At 39.4% G+C, this 17,856-nt stretch overlaps 1 protein-coding gene across 3 annotated transcripts in view; it reads left to right on the top strand.

Annotated features, from left to right (window-relative positions):
- The window catches only part of LOC110042930 (uncharacterized), a 41,051-nt gene extending 25,054 nt beyond the window's left edge, over nucleotides 1-15,997 (top strand). For 2 of the 3 annotated variants that reach the window (XM_089275565.1, XM_020748316.2), the window contains exons 6-7: nucleotides 4,813-4,887; nucleotides 5,318-9,090. In XM_089275565.1, the coding sequence (XP_089131691.1) occupies nucleotides 4,813-4,887; nucleotides 5,318-8,373 (3,131 nt within the window). In that variant the 3' untranslated portion in view covers nucleotides 8,374-9,090. Of the gene's footprint in view, nucleotides 1-4,812; nucleotides 4,888-5,317; nucleotides 9,091-14,621 lie in introns of those variants that run through there. The other variant, XR_002295954.2, reaches the window with a different exon arrangement.
- Nucleotides 15,998-17,856: the final 1,859 nt, after the last annotated feature.

The raw sequence follows: 17,856 nt of genomic DNA, 5'->3' as shown, positions 1-17,856 counted from the left end.
TCAGAAATTCCCAAAGTACCCCCCCCCCCCCCCCCATGGGAGTTATGTGTATGCGATTCACTCAAAGTAACGATGGATAAGACGAATAAAGACGCGGACGATTGATGGAATAATGTACAAGCAAACAGGAGCGTCTCATTGGGGTGTTAGTTGAATTAAAGTCAGTGAACTAGAGTGAATCTTGCCTATTGAAACCGACGGAATTGGAAATTGACCCTCACAGAAGAGGCTACGTGTTCATTTTCTCGTAAAAAATAATTTTTTCTATTTTCTATGGCAAAAATGTCAATTTTCTGAGAAAATGTCACTAAAATGCTCGAATAATGCTTAATGCTTTTGCCTCACTAAAATGCTCGAAAAAATGCTAGCATAATGAACAAAAGCCTACTCGCATCTGATTGGTCGCGAAACAATAAATATTCCAGAAATTTTCTCTGGTGCTCTCGGTTCTACGGGAAAGACTGTAAAAATATCGAAGTGGACCCATTCCGTCGAGTAATATGAATATACAATCTTGACTTGCACGACTGACATGGTTTACAGCGTGCGAACGTACTTTAGAATGTTACAAAAAACTCGACGGAATGTTTTCAAAACCTGTGTTTCACGTGCACGAACATTCAGGCGGAGCTGTCAAAACTTGACGTGTTCACGCTCTAAACGTTAATTGGTTCAATTAAAAAACGCGGCAGTTTGTCTAGACAAACCTGAATGTTTGAAGCGTGGAACAACGCGGAAAAAAGTTAGCCGTTCACGGTAGCTCGAAAATGGTAGTATTAGCCAAGTTGTCAAAACCTATTTTCACTTGAATTACGTGGTTTATCAGTTGCACTAAAATCGTTTAGCTTAATTCGTTTCAATTTCTAAGCTTTCTAAGTTTGGGATGAATTCGATGGTGAAAAACTATGAACAATTTTGCAATCGAATATTTTAGCGATAGTAGCAACACTAAACATTGCAAAAATTTTGGTCGTAAAAAGCTGTCATTCGAAATATTTTTTATTCAAAGCAAAGCTAAAACGAAATGCGAAATGATGTTTAATTATTACTTAATTAATATTCCCAGCGTCTATTTTTGTTTTCAAGAGGCAAATTGTGCTTCCGCTACACGGCAGAGAATTCAGTTAATCAGAGTCCGAGCATGTGAGTAGTTGAAACAATTTTGCGAGCGCTCATCTACTTTTTGCGAGCAGTTCGAGCAAAGGCCAAATTTTGCGAGCACTGTTAAATTGAATGGGACTATTCGATACCCCTAGATGAGTTTCTTTGGAATATATAATTATACTGCTTTTTATTCCATTGATTCTCGTTACATTGATTGATTGATTGAATTGTATTAACGTAAATCAACTGTAATGTTATCGTTATTATTTTTTATTTATGCAATTTCAAGAAAATACGGACCGTGTAAGTTTTCATAATGAAAAAGAACTGCAGATTAATCAGCTTTTGTTGATATATTTCTGCACATACATTTGTTACATGAATTATCACTACAAAATCAGCAATCTCGTTTCATTTCTGCTTCGATATATATATTTTTTGTTTCCAAAGACTTGCATTGTTGAAGGGTTTTATTGTTAAGACACCCTTCAAACTATCGCTTAGAAAACATTTGAATTACGTTCTCTTCGCCCCATGGTCATTTCGCCCCCAGTCACTTCGCTCCAACCAAAAGTCACTTCGCCCCATACAAAAGTCACTTCGTCCCATACAGAAGTTACTTCGCTCCATGTAGAAAAGCATTACGTTGCAAGTTCACTAATCCAAGAGTGATAGAGAGTCTTTTAAGGTAACACAAATAGTTGGGGTTAGGGTCGTATTCCGAATTTTCGAATAAACAAGTCTTTGAAAGGTCGGCGCGTTGTGTCCCCCCAAAAAAGTCTCACCTTGAATTAACATAAGTTCACACATTACGCGTGGGTACGTGTGGCAAGAAAACAACAATACAGTTTCATTTAACAGAAGTTCTGTGCAACTACACACGCAATAAATCAAATACATTTAGACTCAATAACAAAGGTTTTGAGTAGAAAAGCATTACGTTGCAAGTTCACTAATCCAAGAGTGATAGAGAGTCTTTTAAGGTAACACAAATAGTTGGGGTTAGGGTCGTATTCCGAATTTTCGAATAAACAAGTCTTTGAAAGGTCGGCGCGTTGTGTCCCCCCAAAAAAGTCTCACCTTGAATTAACATAAGTTCACACATTACGCGTGGGTACGTGTGGCAAGAAAACAACAATACAGTTTCATTTAACAGAAGTTCTGTGCAACTACACACGCAATAAATCAAATACATTTAGACTCAATAACAAAGGTTTTGAGGGCAGTTTATTAAACAACGCGCATAAAGCCATGGATGGTTTTCAAAGGTTTTCAAATACGATCGGCCATCGATCGTTCAACGGACTTTGTTTGACTTCGTTGCTATGTAAGTGTTACAAGTGAACACTAAACAACGCGCGTAATCAAACAAAGATATTTAGACACAATTGCACTTTAACTACGCCAAGATCTCGGTTGCTTTTAAGTCCTTTAACAACGAACATGTTTAACAAAGAGGTTTTTACATGCAATTTATACTCTACAGGGTTACAGTTTTTGAAATTCGATCGGCCATCGATCAACGAGCGCGAATTACCAACGAACGCATCAACAACATCGGCATGGCGTGGGGGACAGAGAGAGATTAGGGCGCGTGAAACTAACAATTACAAACATGTCATCTAGATCGCGCGTATTTATAACTGGGACGACTATAACATCAGTTAGGCAAATAGAGACAATATTGTAAGCATATATACACTTACATAATATCATGGAGCGAAGTAACTTCTATATGGAGTGAAGTAACTTTTGTGTGGAGCGAAGTGACCTCGAAATGACTAAGGGGTGAAGTGACCAGATACCAAACATTTGGAGCACTTCTGGCCTTAACTGAATGAGTAACATGTCACGATGGAGGCTGCATTCGCATTCACTACGCGGCCGCGTGGAGGGCTTGGTCAATGTGTGGTCAATTCAGCTTAATAATAACAGTGTCATGAGCCAATTGTTTTACAGTCAGTTTCAAAACCGGAACAGCACATGATATTTCTTTACCTGTTTGCCTTCGTGACTTCTTAACACTTGGCAATAAAAGACGGCATAGTCAATTGGCCTCGCTTTATCGTCGTAAATGTACTCGTGCTAACAAATCTGAAAAATGTGCGTTTGAATGACAGCAGAATAACCACCAAACATTTCTCTTGCACTGATCGAAATTAGAAAGGTATACGGATATAATAGCTGCACTGTTCACTTTTTCACTTATGCATTTATTTGCTCAGAAGGTTGAGATCAAATGCTCGTCGGGTACCGGCTCAAACCCCGTTTTGAAAACCCCGCGGAACTGATCGGCCGTTAAAACACAGATGTTCAAAAGGTTATAACACACACAGCTAAATTGTTTCTGGTGGTTCAAACATAAACAATAGATGTCTGGTAAGCTCTGTACACTGAGCACACGTTAACAATATACAGTGCAAGAATGGCACCCATTCTGACATTAAAACTGGTTGAATTTTTTTGAGAGCGTGAGCTAACGATTCGTGCCAGCCATTCCGGTAATAGTCTAGCACTCCTGTTTGCCTTAGAGTTATCTTCTATTGCAGCTGGCCTTTTCGTTAGAAGCTTTGGAGGATTCTGCCTGGCATGTTAACTGGATCAATTATGCGTATAGTCTTGCACCAATGGGGAAAACTTTATTTATTAATCAGAGGCACTTCTTGAAGTTTGTGTGGATTGTAATCAGATATGATATGACGGTTGATTGTTGTCCCTTGAAATCTACTTTGAAATGTTGTGTACTAATATAATGCATCAGTCAATTCCAGCAGTGCCCATCCCCCCCCCCCCCCCGGGCAACCGCGGGGCATTTGCTCAAGTTGTCAGTCCCGGGGATGGGGCATCCGCAATTTTATCGCGGCCCGGGGGCTGGGCATTTGCGTACCCTGGGGGGGACCCCCGGGCATTCGACACACGTGTTTTGGAAAGTGCCATGGATGAGTTCATCGGGAAAGACAAGGCGTTTTCGAACAATGGCTTGTCCGTTAGGGACTATAGAAACTTGTTTTTAAAGTTATGTTTTCTCAATTTTAGATATTTCTTCATTACTTGTAAGCATATAAATATAAGCGACAAGGTGAACTATATTTTGTTTATCACAAAACAATAATTGACGTGGACACGACTATTTCGCATTTAGCATTCAAAACTAGCCTAGCAGTTTTTAATTCATGAAAGTGGAGTTAAAATACTTAAGGTTTGCGAACTTCAAGACAGATCTTGCGAGCTTAAAATGCAATGCATCGTCATTTAAAATGTCTTGCTTCTTCACAGAAAAAGTAGCCTGCGAATACAGGCGCCTATCATTGCTCGCGGCTGGGGGCACGTCCGCCGCAATCCCAGCTATCCTCTAGCAAACTGTTAAAAACAAATATAAAGAAATAAATATAATCAGAATCAATGTCCTTGAAGTTTTACCGTTGCATTAAAATACTGAACAGTTGACCGTTTTATTCACTGATTAATTAAAAAACTGTGGAGGTGTTGGAAAGCGACGATCCCGGGGGCGGGGCATTTGCCCTCTTTCTTCGTCCCCACCCCGGGGATATTTAGACAGCTTATGTTTTCCCACCCCGGGGAATTTGCCCATTTTTTTAAAAAAAAATGCTAATGCCCGGGGCTTAGCCCCGGGGGGGGGAGGGGGCACTGCTGGAATTGACTGATGATTAATGATTTTCCTTTCTTTTTCTGGGAACCCTGTCACAGCACAAGTGGCAGACTTATCAGTATCAAGAGAACCCAATCTAAGCAGCTCGTGCCAAGACACTCCCATGTCAGCTGGTAAGTTTGTCATAATTTTTTGTTACAAGTATGCCAATTGAGTGGCGCACATGCGTCAGTCAAAGTGCAGCAAAGTTCACATGGTATTTCATGTTCTTGAACTAAGGGTCTGGGATCAAGGACCAAACAGCTTATACTGCATGCTCTTCAAGTTGACAGCAACTGAGCGTCGTTTATGTGTTCGTGCATTGATTTATATCCTTCCACATACATGTAACACTTACATTCCACGCAGTTTTCTGCATGTTCATGACGTTACTTCGTGGACCGTTGAGGAGATTTTGTTTTGATGAAACTCATGTTACAGAAATCTATGTGAGACTCGTAACTAACTTTCTAAAATATTTGCGTGACTTACTCTTGGCTTTACCGGCTTTATAAACTGTGGAAGGTGAATTTGTGTTTTCTGACACTGTCATTTGTTTTCCAGTGTATCCAGAAAAACTTGTGGAGCTCATCAAACGGGACTACAAAGGTGCTATTGTGTGTCCATTTCCATGGTGTGAGGATGAGCTACAACTGAAACTGTCGAACATCTTCACAAGATTGACGATGACCAGCAAGAAAAAGGAAAGAGCAAAGATAACAGGTAAAGAAGTCAAAATGACAGACGTGTTTATACCACACGAGGAATGCTACAAGCCAAGAGTGGTGCTGATTGAGGGGCAGCCTGGAATGGGTAAAACCACTTACTGTCAGAAGCTTGCTTACGACTGGTCTGTGGGGGGAATTCCACCTGAAGCTTCGTTTCCTGATGTGGAGATACTTCTTCTTCTGAAGTGCCGTGAAATGAAGATGACGAATGCTAACATCGAGGAAGCAATTGATGACCAACTACTTCCACAAGATGCAGACAAGAAGGAGAAGGAAAATTTCTTCAAATTTATTCGCCGTAATCAATCTAAAATATTATTGGTTCTTGATGGATTGGATGAATTGCATCATGCTCTGTTGCAGAGTTTCCTTCCCTTGATTAAAGGCAAAGTTTTTTCCAATACCTATCTGATGTTGACAGCTCGACACGAGGCAGGAACGGGGGTACGGCGATACTGTGACACACTTCTTGACATTGTTGGCTACACCAATCAAGATGCTGACAGTTACATTACAAAGTATTTCAGCAATCATGAGGATCCGAGCCTTGGTAATGCTTTGATCGAAAAATTAAAGCATGAAAGTCAGCTAAGGGAATTGACTGCTAATCCATTGAACACAGCTCTGCTATGTCTTGTTTGTGAAGATACAAAAGGAGCCTTTCCTTCCAACAAAACGAAATTGTATTGCGATCTTGTGTCATGTGCTTTGAGGAGAGATTTCGCAAAGAAGAACAAGAGTGTTCCTTCGGATCCCATTGAGACGTGTGCAGATCAGTTGAATCAGTTGGGAAAGATGGCACTTGAAGCCCTTAAAGACGATCGAATGCACTTCAGTGAAGATGAGATGAAATGCCACTCTTTTAATTTCCTGAAATGTTTTCTTTCTCGAGAAGCTAGCGTAAGCAAAATCAAGCCAACGCCTTGTTATGCATTTACGCACAAGACCTTTCAGGAATTTTTTGCAGCGTTCCACTTGGAACATGAGTTGTTTTCTTGTGACCAAGCTAGAAGAGATGTCTTACTAGCTCAGCTTAGTCCTGTTGACAAATATTGGCAGGTGTGGGAATTTCTCTTCACAATGGTAGCAAGTAAGAGTCACGGGGACGCAATTTATCTCTTGTCGCGTCTTTGTGCGTGCTTATACCACAAGAAACCTGAGAAATTGATTGAAACTGAAGCTATCACTAACTTAGATGCTGGCATTTGTGACGATCCTTCTTACGACTGGACAACTGACGAACGTGCGAGAAGATTGAGTACCGAAGAAGCAGTGTTGCAGGATATTGTGGTTAAGACACTTAATCTTATCGCTGAGTGCGAAGAAGGTGAGAATCATGATGAACTAAAGGATTACCAGAAGAAAATGGTGCTTACACTGGCACGTTGCTTTCCAGTGCGAAAATTTGAACTGAACTTGAACTGTCCAACTTTACGTGATTCCCTTGTTATCTCTGAATACTTAAAAGCCAACTGTACACTGGAACACTTATATCTTGTTGGCAAGTTTGACTGGCCGGCATTATCAATAATTAAGACTGTACTTCACTCTGATCACAAGCTGCTGCATTTATGTTTGGCTGATTCAGTTAACTTGTTAACGTCTCGTGTCGACCCTCAGCAGTTATATAGAGTTTTTCCAGATCTTATCAGGATCAAGGTTTCTGAAGCTAAAGCACTGGCACGACTTCTCCTTTCAAATCGCACTTTGACACATTTAAACCTACGTAATGATGGGGTCTGTAATCATGGAGCGGAAGCAATCGGGGTCGTTCTTCAGCTGAATCGCACTTTAACTCATTTGTATTCAAATTCTGGGTGGATCCAGGAACAAGGAGCCAAAGCTCTTGCGGAGGCTATTTCATCAAATTTTACTTTGACACATTTGAGTCTGCCTGACAATTGGATAAATGATCTTGGAGCAGAAGCCTTTGCGAGAGCTCTTCGGTTTAATTGTACACTAAAGTTTTTGGATCTAAGTGTAAACTGTATCGGCAATCGAGGAGTCGTAGCGCTTGCTAAATGTCTGGAGTCGAACGTTAGCCTGGCGTATTTGGATTTACATTGCCAACACGGCAAGTGTATTCATGCTGTTCTGTCGGAACTGATTGGTGAATCAGGAGCATCAGCACTCGCAAGAGCTCTTCGAACTAATTGTACGTTGATGTATTTAGATCTTCAGGATAATGCGATCGGTGAATCAGGAGCAGCAGCTCTTGGAGAAGCTCTCCAATCAAACCACCGTCTGACTCATTTATACTTAAAAAACACTAACATTGGGAATGAAGGAGCAGAAGGCCTTGCAAAAGCACTACAGGCAGAACGTGCTTTCTCACAGTTCAATCCAGTGCAAGAGAGATATTCCCATGATCCAGGAGTTGTTCAGTTGTACTTTGGACTTGTAAAGGCACTTCATTCAGATGGTACTTTTGGTACTCGCTTGACCCGTTTAGATCTGAGTGAGAGCATGATTAGCTCTTCTGGTGCAATGGCTCTCGCAGATGCTCTCCTGTCTAATCGTACTCTTGAGCGTTTAGATTTAAGTTCTAACAAGATTGAATGTTCAAGTGCAGCAGCCTTTGCAGAGGCACTCCAATCTAATCGAACTTTGACACACTTGGATCTAAGAAGAAACGAAATCGGTGATTTAGGAGCCAAAGAGTTTGCAGAGAATCTTCAGGATAATGATACTTTGAGATTTTTGGACTTAAGGAAAAATCCAATCGGTGAGTTAGGGGTACAGAACCTCGCACAAGTTGATCAGTCGATTTGCATGCTGAAGTATAGTGACCCAGCGGAGCATCACATCACTCATCAAGCTCCATTATTTGGCCAAGGAGTGTCCGTGGAGGCGGGTGTTGGATTGCAATTACTCTGGTTAAATTCGGAATAAATAATAATAAGAACAAACAAATAATAAGAAGAACAATGTAAAAATGTACACATACCTGTAGCATCGATTATCAACTTGAAAATCAAGAAAGGAGAGAACGACTTAAAGGATAAGATTCAAAGATGTCGTAGAAATGCAGGATGAAAGAGGTGAGATAACTTGTGAAAACACCAACAGTGTTAGTCATTTATCAGCAAAATGCGGGCGATTCTCCAGCTTAATTCTGACAGGTCTTAATTAACTCTTACCTCTCAATTGCTTTGTATTATGTGTCTTACCATCGATGTCCATCGCATAAACCGAGCAGTGTAGACCACCATCCGATGATTTGCGAAGAACTTTCGAGTGATACCGATCTCCTTAGAGTTAATGAACATTGCCTATCACTTTCAGCTGATGGCCTTACGGTTGTTAGAAATATTTTCAAAGGAGCTACAAACCTTCTTCGTTAGAACCTTTTTCCATGCATAAACCACTCAATAATTTTCAATTTAGGAACCCTTAAGATGCTTTCCAGCCATTTACCACTTTGATTCCAAAACGTGGCCATTTTATATTGATTGATTGATTTTTTGGGGGGAATATTTTAAACAGGTAGTGTTCAGTTCGTACTTTGTTTTGAGATTTCCTACCATTTATGTAACGATCCAATAAATAACCAATGACTAAACCATAATTTAGTAAAATGGTGTCGGGATTAAAACGAACACGAAATTTCTCGCGGCTAAACGATCTAAAGGCGAGAAAATGTGGGTGATTAAGACCGAGTTTACCAGAGGACCAGGCAGGGGTGATACATGCCATCTCTCTTTTTTGGATGAAACTTTGCCAGATTGAAGGTACTACCCAACAACTCTAAAAGACAAAGTGGGCCGGCCTTGTGATTTTTCCCTTAGGAGTTAGACCACCCCCCCTGGTTTTTTGCCCAAAATCCCAAAAATGTCACTAAAATAAGCATCAAATTTAAACACCGCTCCTGCTTACAGAATACATTGAATTTTATTGGTATTTCACACAAATAAAGATTGGACCTATCTTAGTTCACACCAGGAATTTCAAGACATTTGAAGTGACAGGTACCAATCAAGGAATGTCATTTCCTACCCATGTCACGCAACATTTAGCTATAAGGCAAATTAGCTCAAATTCTGACTCAAATATTGCTTAAGTCCAACTTTCTAAATCAAAACTAATTTCATCACAGTTTAGAGTCACCCTTGGCCTGATGAAATCACGAATAAAATTTTTGGCATCTGTTATTTTTTGGTGATAAAAGTTGTTCAAACAACATGACAAGAGGCTAGTTTTAACAAAGAGACAAGGGCGAAATCTAAAAATATTAGATATTATAGAATCAGTTTATCAAAGTTATTTCTATGTAATGACAAAGTCTTTAAATATTATTTAGGGCAGTGGAAGCTCAATGAATGCAAAACTCTTTGCAATATCCCATAACCCTTGGACGTACAAGGTGGGGTTAGGGATAGATGTCATCCCCCCAATAAGGTATTTTCAAAATTTTGAGAAGACGATTTACTCTAAGGGGCTGAAACTTTCAGTAGCTGTTCATTCATCCTTCGCGGATATTTTGATATGTCAATTGTGTGTCCATCATTTTTTATGTTTCCATAGCAACCACTAGTTTCATGTAGGTTTGGCCAAAAATCAACTTTTTTTGACCTAATTCTGTATTTTTTCCAGTTTTCTTCATCAAATTCCAGCAATTCACCAATATGTACATTTCATAAGCATTCTGGCTTGATTTTGTATCACTTTCCATTATTTCTTGTCTTCTTAAGAAAAAAGTAAAATCCAAGATGGCGGATCCACGATGGCGGGTCAAATGACATCATTTGACATTATGACATCACAGCCATTGAATATGGTATCGTTTTGTAGAACAAGCTCAGGGCTATCTAATCAATGTAAGTTTAGTACGCTGTGCGTTAACAGAACAAAACCCAGTGGGGGTTCCTTCCATATCCCCTTTATACCACAGTGGGGGTACGAGTTAGCTTGTACGCCCAAGGATTAAATAACAGTGCAAAACACCTAAATTCTATCCGTACAATCTAAATGTGGGAATAAACAGCCGTGATGTTTGAATTCTAAAACATTGACCAGTTAGATGAGAGTTTTTCTCGGCATATCTTGCTTTCTAGATTACTCTTGAAATCCTGCTCAATCATCACAGGTCAAATACTTAATCTTGCAATTGATTAATGTCAACTCTTACTTTACACTCGGCATACAAACTCATCAATCCTGATAAGTATTCTTTGCCGAAATTATTGTTTGCTCTCGTTCCAAGTTCAAAAAAACCCTTGAAAGTTTCATTTTGCTGCATCAGGCATGCAAGTAAATCTTGGTAAACACGTACATTTGTATATAATACTTGAACTGTGAGATTGAGCTTTAGCTAGCTTTTATGAAAATGCATTTTTCTTCTGAAAGTTCCTCTGCTGAATTAACCGCAGATAAAGGTTATACCTGAAAGATGGTAGCACAAAACATTGTAAATAATCGCATGTCTGTGAGTAAGAAGATGTGTGAAAAAAATTGCAATTCTGAAGAAAAATTGAGCCTCGAGAAGATCTAGTGGCTGAAATTATCTAAAACCTAGGGTCCAAGCGAGCACGCATGACAACATACACGGTACCTGTGCCTTAGGTTTAGCAAGGTTTGGCCCGGTTGAACTTTTCAAAATTTTTCTATACACTCAAGAAGCTTGATTGACTCTTGGCCATCGTTTTCTTTTCTGCTCAGTAACCTGTGTATATCCATAGCTCCATAGCCCTGTGAAATAACTGATTTGTTTTTTTCTGGTCACAAGACTGTATTACATATTCTACATGGCGGATGGTAAAGTAGCTGGCAAGTAGTACTGTCTTCGTACTGCAAGCCTGGTCAAAATCTCTTCTTCATCTTGAGACGGACTCAGATCAACCTGGTGTATAGCTAGTCGGCCGCTTCTGTACATTACAGACAACATGCGGAAGTACTTGACTATTTAGTTTGCAGCAAGCTACTCTTCTTTGCTGGACATTTTCCTGCCACTACTGTCTTGCACAGTCTCATCTTACTGCACTCATTCACTACACTTTCGTCCTGTCCCCTCACCTTTCAAGAATGTTCTTTTCGGATATGTGTTCACTTTCTCAGAAAAGCGGGTTCCTTTTCGTGATGTTTTCAGACCCATTCCTTTGAGATTTCTCATGTGGATCATGATCACTAAAGCACGTTTGGGATTTCAACCCATCTTATCTTGATGCTGTTTATGCCATTTCTCTCTCTAACTTCTTTAGGTGTTTACCCGCATCCATGTATCTCTGCAGACTGCAAAAGATTGGTATGCTTTTGTGAATCCCTCTTCAGGGTAGGAGGAATACACTCTTGTAGCTTTGACAACTAGGGACTCTCCTTCAATAGATTGCGAGGTCCTAGACCATAGCTAATAGATGGGAATGATTTTGAAGCCCGGCAAACATCAAAGGAGCAAACAAAGATGCCAAGATTTGTGTTGGAAGGTCCACGACCGTGCAAAATCTTTTTTTGCGCCCATACACTGCATGAATTACGTAACCAAAACGTTTCTATTGGTCAGTTACTCAGTCAGTAATATACAACAATTGTGTTTTGTGCACGGTCAAGGCAAAAAAGGAGAACAAAAACATACAACAAAAAGCTTTGTTGAGTTTCATAGACTGAGGCTGTTGGACCTGACACGTCAAACTCTTGGCTGTAAAAGTAGCAGTCTCTCTTGCAGTACATTTAAAGGCTGCTCTATGCATAAGTCTGTAGGCCCTTGAGGTCTTCCAAATCCATTCCTCATGTGTAGGTGTGAAGCGTTTACCAGGGCCCATATCATAAGCCTTCTACACTTTCAAACCTCCGAACTTGAAGCTAAAAAAATTTAGAGACAGGATCCCAGACATTGTGTGCTTCATGGTCTGGCCTGACTCTTGAGTCTTAACAATATTATTGATGCCTGACACCCTTCAACCCGCCATTGGATATCACTAGCACTTTTAATATCGTGGTCTTCATTTATGTCACAACGCACATGGCTCTGGCAATTCATCTGTCACAGAGGTCCTTTCCAGCCTGTGGATCACTGAAATCATATCTGACGATCTTAATGCCTGTGCGCTCTCTAAGGCTGGCAAGTGAGTGGATCAGATGAGAACAAAGGTAACATCTGGTATTGTCGAGCTTTTCTTTCCAAAAAGTTACAATTGAGCAAAACATCGAAGCCATTCTTATCATTGGAGTGTGCACATCTATAAGTAGAGATTGAAATCCCTTGCGCAGTGGTAATAAATGATAAATAACAATAATAAATATAAATAAATATGATAAATAATAATAATAACAACAACAAACTATTAATTATCACTTGGTAATATTATTTGCTACTGATCAAGGTCTTTGGTTTTTGTTCCCATGCTTTCAAAATTATATGCACAATGTTTATCTTTATACCAATTAAGATTTACTTGCCTGCCTGATGCAGCAAAGTAAAAAAAAAATCATAGATTTTTTTTAACTCGATTCGCATGAAATGAATATTCATTGGGAGAGCTCAAGAGTTAATAAATGACGGCAAACACTACTGTCAGCAAAGAATACTTCTCAGGATTGATGAGTTTGTATGCCGAGTGTAAAGTAAGAGTTGACAATAATCAATTGCAACATCAAGCATGTGACCCGCCCATGATGCTCGAGCACGGTTTCAAAGGTAATCTAACAAGTCAATGTTTTAGAATTTAAATATCATGGCCCTTTATTCCCATATTTAAATTGTTCAAATAGAATTGAGGTGTTTTGCACTGATATTTTAACCCTCGGATGTACAAGCTAACTAGCACCCCCACCGGCCGTGGTAGAAGGAGGAAATGGGTGGAACCTTCTTGGGTTTGCGCTCTGTTTAGGCACAGCGAAATAAATTTACATTGATTAGATAGCCCTGAGCTTGTTCTACAAAATGATACCATATTTGTTGGTTGTGACGTCATATGATGCCAAATGACGTCATTTGACCCGTCATCTTGGATCCGCCATCTTGGATTTTGCTTTTTTCTTAAAAAGTCAAGAAATAACGGAAATTGCTACAAAATCAAGCCAAAATGCTTATGAAATGTACATATAGGTGAATTGCTGGAATTTGATGAAGAAAACTGGGAAAAAATACAGAATTAGGTCAAAAAAAGTTGATTTTTGGCCAAACCTACATGAAACTAGTGGTTGCTATGGAAACATAAAAAATGATGGACACACAATTGACATATCAAAATATCCGCGAAGGATGAATGAACAGCTACTGAAAGTTTCAGCCCCTTAGAGTAAATCGTCTTCTCAAAATTTTGAAAATACCTTATTGGGGGGATGACATCTATCCCTAACCCCACCTTGTACGTCCAAGGGTTATGGGATATTGCAAAGAGTTTTGCATTCATTGAGCTTCCACTGCCCTAAATAATATTCAAAGACTTTGTTAATGACATTAACATAGAAATAACTTTGATAAACTGATTCTATAATATCTAATATTTTTAGATTTCGCCCTTGTCTCTTTGTTAAAACTAGCCTCTTGTCATGTTGTTTGAACAACTTTTATCACCAAAAAATAACAGATGCCAAAAATTTTATTCGTGATTTCATCAGGCCAAGGGTGACTCTAAACTGTGTTAAATTAGTTTTGATTTAGAAAGTTGGACTTAAGCAATATTTGAGTCAGAATTTGAGCTAATTTGCCTTATAGCTAAATGTTGCGTGACATGGGTAGGAAATGACATTCCTTGATTGGTACCTGTCACTTCAAATGACTTGAAATTCCTGGTGTGAACTAAGATAGGTCCAATCTTTATTTGTGTGAAATACCAATAAAATTCAATGTATTCTGTAAGCAGGAGCGGTGTTTAAATTTGATGCTTATTTTAGTGACATTTTTGGGATTTTGGGCAAAAAACCAGGGGGGGTGGTCTAACTCCTAAGGGAAAAATCACAAGGCCGGCCCACTTTGTCTTTTAGAGTTGTTGGGTAGTACCTTCAATCTGGCAAAGTTTCATCCAAAAAGGAGAGATAGCATGTATCACCCCTGCCTGGTCCTCTGGTAAACTTGGTCTTAATTCTTCCTTTCGCGTGGGTTGTCAATGTGATTTTTGGAAGATTTATCGATTGCCAGTGTACTCCCTAGTGTTGTTTTCTGGCCGGTAACTTAACATCTACACTCGGTAATATTTCGACAGGCTTCAAAGAAATCGGAGGTCAAATTTGAGGTCAAATGCTGATCAGAAGGGTAGGGGAAGAAGCTGCCGATCCCGCAATCTTTAGTAGACTAGTATTCAGCGGAGAGCGGTAGAGGAGAGGCTAATGGATGGATCGTAGGAAGATAATTAAGGTTTGATTGTGAATGGCCTGAGCGAAGGGGTGGATCTGTGTATACATCTCAAAACAAAATACATCTGGACAGTAACCAATGAAAACGCTACTACAAAATCTAAACGAATATAAGGCTTCTACACATTGGATGATTACTCTAGGTTTTAGGTAACAGATACTACCTCCAACAAAGAGATCATGTCGTACCAAAGAGGTCGCACGGACGGCATACCTTAGATTTTCAAAACTTTATTTGACTCTGAACCCTATGTACAGATTATTTTCAAACTTTGCCAAAAGTAATGTCATGTCATGTAATGAGATGAGATGAGATGAGATGAGATGAGATGTGATGTGATGTGATGTGATATGATGTGATGTATTAGAAAACAGTCCAAAGAAAATACGTGCGCTGATTGGTTAAAAATCGTGTTATTATAACTCGATGGAAACAGAGAACTAGCACGAGTTGTTGACGTAATGATGGCGCGAGCAAAGAGAATTTACATTTTGATAATTAAAGTTAACAAGTTGTTTTCCTTTTTTGCGTCGCGCTGTTTTCTAAAAGAAATAGAAAACATGTTCTTCCTAATTCTATCGAGTTACAGAAACACTCTTGAAAGTTTGGGAGAACTCGAAAAAGCACAGCATTTCTCGTTCTCCCAAACTTCCACTCGTGTTTCTATAACTCGATAGGAACACGGTACATGTTTTCTATTTCTTAAACGTAATGTTATGTAATGTAATGCAATGCGATGTAATGCAATGTTATGTAATGTAATGTAATATAATATGTTCGGCACTGTGCTGTTTTTGAATTAGAAGCCCCTAAAGCTGTAATTAAGGGTGTTTTTAGCAGTTCATACTATTGCTATGGTAACCTAAAATCCAGTTTCATGCGCAAATTTTGACAATTCAAACGCCACTAATATAATTTTATCAACAGGTTTGTCCGTCAATTCACAAGTTATGTAATTTTGTGTTTTAATTACCACTTACGCTAATTATGACAGACACTTACTTTTGCCATTATCATACGTGGCACAAAGAATCTTTTACTTCCTCCTCAAACAGTCTCGGTTTTGCTTTCCAACTTCTTTGTGGTGTACTTCTTTCTGTTTAATTCTCAAATTTTAAGTCAGTTATCACATGCAATACTTCATCTGCATATGAGACAATAGAAGGATGTATATTAAGAGAAAAAATGTTGGTAGAAATTAAACTTCATTTTGTTCAGTGAAAATTTAGTGTTTTGTGAAGTACGAAATGCTTGGCACGTTGCGCACTTGGCGCAAATTGAAAAGAACCTGAGTTCCTGATATCTACCCGATATCAGTGAATTCGAACCCATGACCTGGCAAATATTGGCCAGCCATTTGTTTTAATATTTTGTTTTATTGTGCTGTTTTTTTTCTGTTTTGCAAAAAAAAAAAAGAAAGAAAGAAAGAAAATTTAGACGAATAGACCTTATCACGGTTTTCGACGCCATCTTGACGAGTGGGCAAAGCGGTCAGAAATTACAGTGTTTGCATGGGAATCCGGTGGCAAATAACGTTTTCCAAAATTGAGTTTTACACAGTTTGTGAATCAAAGCGTAGAAATACTAGGTAGAAGATTGTATTCACCAAGTTTGAAAGATGTAGCTTGGCTAGAAGCCCGGGGAAAGGGAGATACTTCCAGAAAAGTTGGGTGGGGGTGTGTGGCCCACTTCCCAAAACCCTTACCCTATTTATGACCAAAATCTGCGATTTTTGCTACACTATTTATGACCTGGCCAAAAATTTTATACGCTATTTATGACCGTTGCGGCTAGTACAGTTGCCCTAAACATAAATTATGAAGGGTTTTTGTTGACGGTCTTATTGTTAATGATGAAAGAGTAGCTTCTTTTAAGAAACATACCCAATTCTAGACCCAGTGCTAAAACCATACCCTATTTAAGACCATTTTATGACCAAAACGACTGAAAAACCCTACCCATTGGGTCCGCACGTACCTATATAGCCCGTATAAGGTAGTACCCCCCGGGGGGGAGGGGGGTCAGAGGACGCTCAGTTAATTTTTATCATTTTCCATACATTTGGCTGTAATTTTTAAGGGATGACGTTTGGTGTGACGTCATCGCTTTATGCTGGCGTGCTGAATTCCTTTGGATAGTGATTTCGTCGCGCTTATGTCCGTCGCGCTTTTGTCGCGCAATTTTTATCCCTCTGTGGAAGCGAAATGTACTCTGGGAGTAGGTTCAGCGGGGTGCCTTTAATTCTAGTTTTTAAAGAGGATTTAGGGGTGGATTTTGGTGTATACAGTATCGGATAAATTTGAGTTCACGGGCAAACTCATAATAAGAACATATCCTCCATACATACGAGTTTAGATAGACAAGTAAGTCGCACAGGCGATAGGTGAAGGCTTTGCGACTTTCCTTTGATGTTTGAAGGATCAGCGGAGTGCTTTTAATCGATATGACAAGTATACAGTTAAAACAACAAATTAATTTCCGGTGAGGTAATTAGTGTTGCCAAATATTTTTGAGTTATTTTTTTGTAAAAAAATACCTCTTAGTCGGCGCGTCGGGTATGTTATGGACGGGTCAATGGGTGAGTGAGTGAGTGAGTGAGTGAGTGAGTGAGTGAGTGAGTGAGTGAGTGAGTGAGTGAGTGAGTGAGTGAGTGAGTGAGTGAGTGAGTGAGTGAGTGAGTGAGTGAGTGAGTGAGTGAGTGAGTGAGTGAGTGAGTGAGTGAGTGAGTGAGTGAGTGAGTGAGTGAGTGAGTGAGTGAGTGAGTGAGTGAGTGAGTGAGTGAGTGAGTGAGTGAGTGAGTGAGTGAGTGAGTGAGTGAGTGAGTGAGTGAGTGAGTGAGTGAGAGATGTATGTATCTCACACCAATCAGATTGGATCTACTATAAACAGCCAATCAAATTTCTTGTAAAAGTAAATGGTATATTAGAAGATTTGATCCCGATAGAGTTCAGAGCGGCCATATTTATTCTTCTATAAAAGAGGAGGGAGTATTCATATATTGGGTTTACTTCGACATTTTCTGTGGGTTAGGCTGAGGATTTTAGTTAAATGAACGAGATGAGCCTTGAGGTTTGAAACAGTTC

The sequence above is a fragment of the Orbicella faveolata genome, unplaced genomic scaffold, assembly GCF_042242905.1.
Source record: "Orbicella faveolata isolate gen_17 unplaced genomic scaffold, um_ofav_v1 contig_36, whole genome shotgun sequence".
NCBI lineage: Eukaryota > Metazoa > Cnidaria > Anthozoa > Scleractinia > Merulinidae > Orbicella > Orbicella faveolata.
Note: the sequence above shows the minus strand (reverse complement) of the source record. Positions and strands in the feature narration are given on the sequence as shown.